This window comes from Falco cherrug, chromosome 10 (assembly GCF_023634085.1).
Source record: "Falco cherrug isolate bFalChe1 chromosome 10, bFalChe1.pri, whole genome shotgun sequence".
NCBI classification, from domain to species: Eukaryota; Metazoa; Chordata; class Aves; order Falconiformes; family Falconidae; genus Falco; species Falco cherrug.
The window spans coordinates 37892047-37901238 of record NC_073706.1 but is presented as its reverse complement, the minus strand read 5'-3'; the positions used below and the strand labels follow the sequence as shown (position 1 = coordinate 37901238).

At 41.2% G+C, this 9192-nt stretch overlaps 1 protein-coding gene across 17 annotated transcripts in view; it reads right to left on the bottom strand.

Annotated features, from left to right (window-relative positions):
• Positions 1-5180: 5180 nt before the first annotated feature.
• The window catches only part of PTPN5 (protein tyrosine phosphatase non-receptor type 5), a 76979-nt gene continuing 72967 nt past the window's right edge, over positions 5181-9192 (bottom strand). For all 17 annotated transcript variants that reach the window (XM_055722204.1, XM_055722211.1, XM_055722205.1 and 14 more), the window contains one exon: positions 5181-7045. In XM_055722204.1, coding sequence (XP_055578179.1) covers positions 6952-7045 — 94 coding nt within the window. In that variant the 3' untranslated portion in view covers positions 5181-6951. The remainder of the gene's footprint in view (positions 7046-9192) is intronic.

The window sequence follows — 9192 nt, the reverse complement described above, 5'->3', positions numbered from 1 at the left end:
TCCTTCTGTGTCCCTCAGCTCGCATGACATTCTGTAGACTCTTGTATTCCCAGGAAGATGCCTGGGTCCCTGTACACTGGACAAATATGGCTTTGAGTAATTCAGAATCTAAATACATGCTGGCCTCCTGTGGGGCATGTTGCTACATCCTTTACACTGGCTTCAGCAGTTTCTCATTCCTGGAATAACAGGAAAATAAAACTTCAAGTATGAGGCTAAAAGTGGTAAATTTTCTACAGGCCAAAAGGATACCTTTTAATTAAAAATAATTATTACCTCCCCAATCCCAGATTTTCTTATGATTGATTGTGACTCCATCTCAAAACTTTGACCAAAAGCAGACTATTAAACAATTTACCAGTCTTGTTTTGCATGTTAAAAAAAATTATTGTGGGTCCAGGTTTCAAACAATTAAACATTCAACAAATCCTGCTTTGGCATTTAAATCAGTACCTGGTGCTCCTTTCACACCTCAGTGAAATCGCCAGGCTTTAACTTTATTTTTAAGCTATACAGACAGCAGTTTCCACTGTTTCCAAGTCCAGCCAGTTTATTCAGCTACTCAAACAGGAACTAAGCTCTTTAGAAAATCAGTTCATAACTTTAGATTACTGAAATTGTCCTTTCATCAGTTCTCTTCTACTTCTTAATAAGTCTGAGATTATGTCACCCTTCTTCATATGGAGGACGACTTCATTCCCAATAAGTAAGGTACTTCTCAAGAGAATGAATTACAGATCTCAGCCTGCATTAATTAGCTCTCTTTTACTTTGCTAGCATTAATAGCAGCAGTGCTGAAATAGTGCAGGTACAAGAAGCTGGTTTATGTGTATAGGGGTCTATCCATTCTGAAGGACACCAGCTACACATCCTGCTTGCAACAAAGGCTGACCTAGTGGCAATAAATTGCTTCTCTTAACTGAGGGCATTTGATTTCTGTTTGGAGCAGACTGCTGTTACCTATTCTGCACTTACGTTTAATTCAAACGAAAAGGGAGTCTAGTGCAGGAGGCACCTGGGTTATGCTTTGCAAAACCACAGGAACTTGGAAAACCAAAGAACATCAAAATCTCGCTAACCTCCAGAGGCTGACAGGAATAATTCTAGGAGTAAACTCTGGAAAAGCAATGGCAAAACCCCCTGGGAATATACCACCTTTCCTTATGATTTTAAGATTACTTCTGCTAGTCTAGGAAAGAAAGAGGAAAGTAAAAAAATTTAAGAAAAAATGTGAAGAGGTTGAAACCAGTGAGCAAAAAATACCATATACAGACAGCAAAAACAAACACGTGCTGTAGTTCGCAGGCTAAAGAAGGATTCCAACAAGACAGAATGCTTCTGTGCTCCCTTCTCGAGAGGTCAGCGTTCTTATTAACACAGATGCATTTATCAAATCAGAAGCGCGTGGAAATGGGATCGGTCATGCTGTGAAGTGGATAAGGTATTATTTATTGCTTGTCTAATAAATCTACCAAGGAACCAACCTTCAATTACCTCCTCAGTATTCTAATTCATGAACAAAAGCCCAACGTAGACACACAGAAACCTGGTATCTGGGCTGGAAGTCACATCTTCCCCAACAAAACCGAAACGCTGCGAGCCCAACCCAATTCCTCCCACCTATCCAAACTGACCCAAAAACCAGGCAGCCCCTTTCAATATTCATCCCCCCTTGCATTTCTGTTCTTACACCAGCTACTGTGGCACATTGAGTGGGCACGTACGTATGTGCACACATGCACACACAGCCCATGGGGGAAAACCTATGTGCATGAATGGAATGAGAAGATCTTTCAGTTCAGATTGTTAAGTCTGGCCACACTGCCAGACATGAGCCTCAAAATGCGGAGGAGTGACTCTGAATGATCTGTTCATTGGCCTGGCCTTTGTGATGCTTGAGCGTTTGCTCTCCATATTCCTTATAACAGCCTAAAGACCAAGAAGATTACAGTGGATGTAGTGAAACCAATTACATCTGGTTTTCTTTCAAGACAAAAAGAGTCAAAGCAAATTTACAATAGGAGGTTTCTGTTGTGCCTTATTTGTTTTGACTGAATTCCTGACAGTCTTCCTTGTGTCCACCCCAGAGGCAAACAAGCTAAGCAAGCAAAGCAGAAAGAGCAAAAGGATCTATATAGGATTTTTTCCCTCTGATCCCTGGGGAGAAGTGTTGTCTTTGCCCTTCCAGAGGAAAGCAGACACCTTACAGCTGCTACTGGTGCTAGGGGAGTTAAGGTCAGACATAACAAGATGACTTTGACTCAGGCAAACACTACCATTTCCCAAAGGAGAAATACCTTTAGTAAGATACACAGGACTGCAGGCTTCTCTTTCTCCAAAATTCTGAGATGTATTGAGATCAAAATGTATGCAGGAGACGCTGAGCCCTCTGAAGAGTGTCTAGCAAGACAGGCTCTCTCCAAGGGAAGAGATGATCCCTGGAGAACACTGGCTATCAGCATATTGGATTAAAACTAGTGCAATACAGTGACTGATTTAACTCTATTTTAACCCTGAGAGGCAAAAGGCAGCTAAGAGATAAAGAAGTGACAGGGAACACAAGTAGCACAGTGCAGTGGAGAAAGGGCCGGGAACTGCAATACCCAAGTCTTTTGCCAGAGTGTTTAATCTTTATTTTCTTAAATGCTTTGAGCCATATTGCTAGCTCTAGTGCCAACACAGCTTTTAATCCCGAGTAAATAATTTAGACTTTCTCTGCATTCAGCTTTGCTATCAACTGAATAAACCTGACACTGCTGCCCTGCTGGGGATTACATGGCACACAAACTTGGGGCAGGTCTTCTGCACCACTTAATCATACCACCTTTTGTGACTTTCACACTGCTCCACAAGAATGTAGCACCTGTGGTACTTGGGTGCTGGAGCCTGATCTGTATCACTACTCAGAGGACAGTAGACTTCTCTTTCCTTCTAACAGAGGGAATTCACCTCTTCATGAATATACGAAACTCACCTTGAGACATCATAAATCAATGCTTGTGTTGTCTAGAGCATGCTGCTCTTTGGCTGCCTGTCCCTTATGCACAAATCTGCAAACGCTGCTTTCATTCATTTTATTCCTTCCGTGTTTTTGAATGGAGCAATTTTTTTTCTTGCAGGACTCTTGAGCTGTCCTACATTATCCTAAGCTGATAGCTGCTCTTGCAGACATCAGCAAATATGTATCTACAGACTTGGCAGAAGAAACAAGATTAACCCCAATGCACCTCAGAAAAAGTGTTTTTGTTTTTTCTCCCTGGCAAACATATAAAGCATGTTTCATGTCAAAAATAGACACACAGAGTTATGATTAACAAACCGTAAACTTACCATTTCCCTTTGTTTAAAATAGTTTCTGGTGAAAGAGCACATCAAAAATAATAGTGCAGGTCCACTTCTAAAACCTGCCAACTCACCAAACAACAGATAAACACCTTCTTAGACCACCTGCGTGCAAGCTGCATGGTTCCTCCACTGCAGACAGCAGGGAAGTGTCAGGAACCAAGGTCTATCTAGTGATCTCTTCAGTCTTAAGCCCTTTCGCAACTGCAAATTCACAGGTTGAGGATAAGATTTTCCGAAGTAGACTAGTTGTAGAGGAAACATCCAGAATCATTAGCTACCTTTGAAAGCCTTGCAAATAAATGCAACACTCTACTGTACACGACTGCTAGGTAGCTGACCTAATTTCAGGGTAATTTGACCAAGTCATCTTCATCTTGACCCTTCAGAGACAGACATGTGCTTTAACTGGGGACAGCTCTTATTCTCAAGTGCAATCTTAGTTTTTGTTTTTACACAACTTTGTGTATCTGCTGATCTCAGAGTACCTACAAAAGGACAGAGTGTGTCATTAGTCTGTTACCATGACAGAAACATAAACAGGATAAGCCTGCTTAAGTGGGATGGCCAGTGACCAAATGACCAGCAAATGAGAGGCACTGAGCTGGGCTCTGCCCTATCCATAAAGCGCGCAAAAGCTTATGAAACAGAAGACATCACACTTGGTTCTAAATAAAATAATCTCAAATTTGTAACATGCTAACTCACCTGAAAAGGGGAATGCAGTCCTCCAGGAAACAACTGCATTGTAGATATTAATGCTGTAGTCTGTGGTACAAAGAGGTCTGGGCCGTGAGCTGGAGGCAGTGGATGAACTGACCTAGGAATTTTCTTTTAATAGAGAGAGAGTGCCCAGTAAAAAGGGGAGACTAATCAGACAGAGAGCTTAGTTTAGTTCCTATTGTCGGCTTTTCAAACCTACTGATTACAGAAAGAGCAGCCCTACTCATCTCAAGTGCTTCTGCATGGCCAGAGCTCCTTTCTGCTGATCTTAAGCACTTCTTAACACTACCTCTGCCGTCAGAAGAGATAGAACAGTTGATATAAGGTACTTCAGACCTCAAATTCTATTTTAAAAAAAGGAAGAGAGAGAGAGAAATATGTTAATTATGGTAAGGCCAAAGAGTAAATAGGAGGATTAGCTCCAAATCTGTTAAGACAAAATAAAGCTTCAAAAAGCATTTGAATATTCTGATCCTGACTGAGAGGCATGCTCTTGCCTTGGTGCGAGATGGCAGACTGTGCAACTAGGCTGACATTTGCTTTATATTAGTGAACTGAAGCAAAGCAGCCTGATTTTATCATGACCACTCTCTCAGGACATTCCACATATGTAAAATGGGAGTGGACAGTGGGCTAGATTTCCTTCATCAGTATCAATTGTTCACTCCTACCCAATTCAGTGAAGCACTGCCAACTAATACCTGCTGAGGATCTGCACAAGGACCTCAAAGTCAGTATTTCAGAACCCTTTATACATTGTTCTCCATAAAGCAATTCTCCTCTAGACAGTCTCCTTGCACAGGAGGCAATGTACACAATGAACTTCACTCCTATATGCCCGCTCCTATCAATCATCAACAAAATTCTTTAGCAGATGCACAGAAAGCTGATGACAGAAGAAGTAATTTTATTCACTGAGTCAGTCTTGACACTGAAGGGCACTGAACAGCTGAAAACATTCATAGGGAGTTCCACTTACAATGTTATTCAGAGTATCCGTGATGCTTCTGTTATTTTTAAGAAGTGCTTAGATGGAATAGTGTTACCCCTTCGAAAGAATCAGTAGCAGAGGGGAGAATACAGCTAGCAAGGTTTACATAAAACTAACAGTCACATTATGCTCAAAAGCTTAAGTTTATTGCTCTATTTAATGACTACCACCAGTATTTTTAAAAAGAATGCCAGTTCTTCCTGTTAGCTTCTCACTGAAGGAAATATTTTAAATACAGCAATAAAATCAAGTGGTTTAAAGATAACACATTTTGCCGCACATTCATGCAAAACCTGCTGACAGGATTTTTAGAGGATCATGGATACAGAATAAACACAAAGGATGTGTACTGAAATATTGGGAAACTTTCCCCACAGTGATGAAGTTGTAGGCATAACATTTCAGGCCCTACCCTGCACCTGCTGACATCGATAGCAAAACCTCAGTGGGAACAGGATCAGCCCTTATCATTCCAAGAGCTGCTTTACCTTCCCCTGATCAGGAAGTGCAGTAAATTCTCAGAATCTCCTGCACTGACAGAAGTAGTGGGTTTTGGTTATTGTTACAAATAAAGAGAAGCAAAAATATTTTTAGTAGGTCATTACAGCTTCTATTCACCAAATACTCATCTTTCATGTTAGGCGTCCTGTGTACATCCATTTTTCTCTGCTTAATACAGGACTTACACATGTGCTTACCTCTAAGCATTAAACAAACTACAGCCTTATTGAGGTCTAGAAAGAAAAGCATGGGCAGCAACTGTATTATTGAAAAGGAAACACTGCTGCCTGGACTAGTGATTAGAATGGGCTAGCGATTATTTAAAGATGTTTTGAGGGTAAATTTATCAAAAAGCAGCCATCATGCTCAGACTGATTTTTTTTAAAGCTGCCTATAGGGTCTGTGTTAGTTTTAATGAGTGCTGGGCACTCGGTCACTCTCAAAGCTTTGAAGCAAGTTTAAATTCATAGAATACAAGTGATTTTATTATTATATTTTTAATAAGGATGAATTCAACTCACAAAATTCCTCAACTGATTTCAAACTTCAAATTTATGGGGAAATTGTATTCGGATTGTGGTTTGACTACATAAAAAAAGAAACTATTTGCAAAAATCAAATCTGGTTTCAGCCTTGAGATGGCAAAATATTGACAAAGAAAAGCTAAAGTGTGAAGAACTTACGTTCAGATTAACTTCTGCTATTCACCTCATTCAGCCAGCTGTCACGGTACTGGGGTACACTGCTGGTGAGAGTTGGAAGTAAGAATTTGATTCATATCAGTTAAATACTTTTTCCCCTTTAGTTCTGGGTAACACTGCTGGTGGACTGCTTTAGAAAAAATAAACAAGCAAACCATGTGTGAAATGTCATTTCAATGTTAATCTACTTGAATCTTTCAATGCAGAGGGGCTCAGAAGGTTTACGATATACACAGTATTCGGTAATTTTATATGTAAAAACAATCAGAAAGAAGCAAAAAGTTACTTTCAAGCTCAGTCAACACACGGCACATTTCAGCATGACAATCCAAAAAGTTTCACACTGTATTTAGATATATTAGCAATGTTCTTTTAAAAATAGCAAACTGAAGACTATTTTTTCCTGGTTTTTTTCTTGCTTTTGTAACAAATGAAGCTACTATACTTATTTACAGTATAAATAAGCTTTTTTGGTGAAGATCATGTCCCGTCACATATATTTAAGACAAGGTGTACCTCCGCTCTTAAATGTCAATGCAAACAAGAGCATAAAAGCAATATCAAAGTAAAATAATATGTCTTTCTTTCCAGCTAAGACAGCCAGGTTATCATGTGTCTCTTATCAGATCTGAAATATATCTGAATGAAGTCAAAAGTTCTCTTGGTTTTAGCCTTTAGGAATATCATGAACACTTATTCTTCGGCTGCTCTAGAAAGCTGTTTTCCGTACAAGCTCATGACATGATGGACAAATTGATACTGTTCACAAGTCTGGATCATTCCTCCCCTGAAACGGAAAGAAAAAAAGGGGAGGGAAACAGCAGCCTTATTACATGCAAACATATGAGAAATGGCACAGCTAGCATGAAGCTTGTTACACACAAAAGATCCATTCCAAAGCTTCCTGAAATGAGTGAAAAGTGCCCCCTGATTGCAACCAGCTCTCAGCCTGACCTCAAGCTCCATTTTGAAAGTCTTTGCTAACCAAGGAACAGAAGGTAGGCAGAGCAGGAAAGGGCTTTACCTTCATTTTTCTTGGCAGAGGCCCTCAGCCAGTAAGGCACCACCATCATCATTTACCTTCGTGCTACTGGAGCACCTATACATACTCCAAGCACCATTTTAAATGCCATGAAAAGCAAAGCTCTAGACAAATAGATGGGAGCAGGGGGAACAAAGAGGGAAAGTGGCTCATCTAAGACTTCTCAGCTGAATTGCGGACTATAGAGGGCCAGGCCAGACAACTGATGGAGCGTGCAACTTTCCCATGCTGGAAAAGTGTGCCATTCCACGCTGTGCTTTTGGCAAGTTCACCAGGGAACTAGGGGATGACCAGCAGGATTTTGGAACAGACAATGGAACTTTAACAAAAGACGACTCAGATTTCTAACTGAACTGACTACCATGCACACCTTGACCAGTAACAGACTCCCAGCACAGAAATCTTTTTGGTTCAGCTTTTATTCCAGCTTTTGCTGTTCTCTTTAAAACTGCAAACCTAAAAGGAAATGCAAGCAGGAGCAGAAACAGTTTGCTTTTTCATGTATCGTTAGCCTGTGTATTTCTGCAAGTAGCATATTCATCAACACGAGTACTACAGTGGGAGACAGAAATGAAAAAAAAAAAGAAGGATTAAGTTGTCCATTTGAAGCAGATTTTACTAACATTCAAAATTCTGCTAAGAGCGCCTCATCAACAGCGATACAATCTCTTGACAATCCATTATGAAAATAATTGTATCTGTGGCTCAGACTCCCAGAAGGTGTATGCAGAACTGTGCCAGCACCGGTGCTGGTGCACAGATCCCAGGCACACAGTGCCAAAAGGCGGCTGCAACAAGTGGGGGTGAGGAACATGGGAACCTGCAGGCGGCCAGAGGCAACCACACTGTGTCAGCCTGAGGAAAAGCATACGTGGTGCATTTCCTCAGAAACTTTCACCAGAGGAAACTAATGAAAAGTTGCTTCCTCTGAGCCAAATGGACAGCAGAGTGCTAGCACCCTCCTTGGGGACCTCCCTCTTCGATGGGGTCCACCTTAACAATTGTGGGTCACACAGTAACCATACCAGTAAGAAGTAGATGAGTGGGAAAGACAACCTCCTCCTCCTGCCTCTTGCAGTTACTTTGTTAAGCAGCTGCTTGAAATAACACTTAACAATGAGTAGCGAAGGGCAGGGATCCATGCTACAGCCTCCCATCAATAAGCAAAGGTAGGAAACACGCACTGTGTTTCTAAAGAAACTATCCCTAGCTGAGCATCTCCCCAGCTGCTCTACTTAATATAAGCTCACAGCTAATCTGTTTCTGAGTCCTTTTGTGCTGCACACAGCACTGAAATGTATTTATGTCAGTCCACAACACACAGGAAACATTAGTCATATCTGGCAATTACTCCCCATGCAACTCCATTAATGGTGAGGTTGAACCCTGAAGTTGTAGCAACAGAAGCAGTAGCGTGGCCATCAAGTTTCAGACCACAGGAGAAATTTAACAAGAATTTATCTGATTCCCTGCTATGTGGTGGCTTCCTCCCCCTCCCACACACATGCACACTGTGACATGTGCTCACTGTCCAGGCTTGGGCACAGAATAGAGAAATTATGTTTTCATCCCTATTTGCCACAGAAACCTTTCAAATCTGAGTTGCATTGTGGGAAAGGACAGCAAATGTCTCTCAACACTGTGGGAAGGATGCAGGAGCGATCACTTCCCCTCCTTAGTCATAGTCATACTAAGTTATTTTAAGACCAGTTAGTTGTTGGCCACTGCTGCAAAGCCCAGTGCACAGGATTTTTCCAAGGGATATGTGAGGGAATAAAGGGAAAGAAAAATTTCTTCCCTTCACGTCCAGAGTAACCTCAAAGGTGGTTCTCAGGGCTAATGTCAACCCCTCTACTGCTGTGAAGCAGTGAGGTGCATTGTGAGGTGCATTC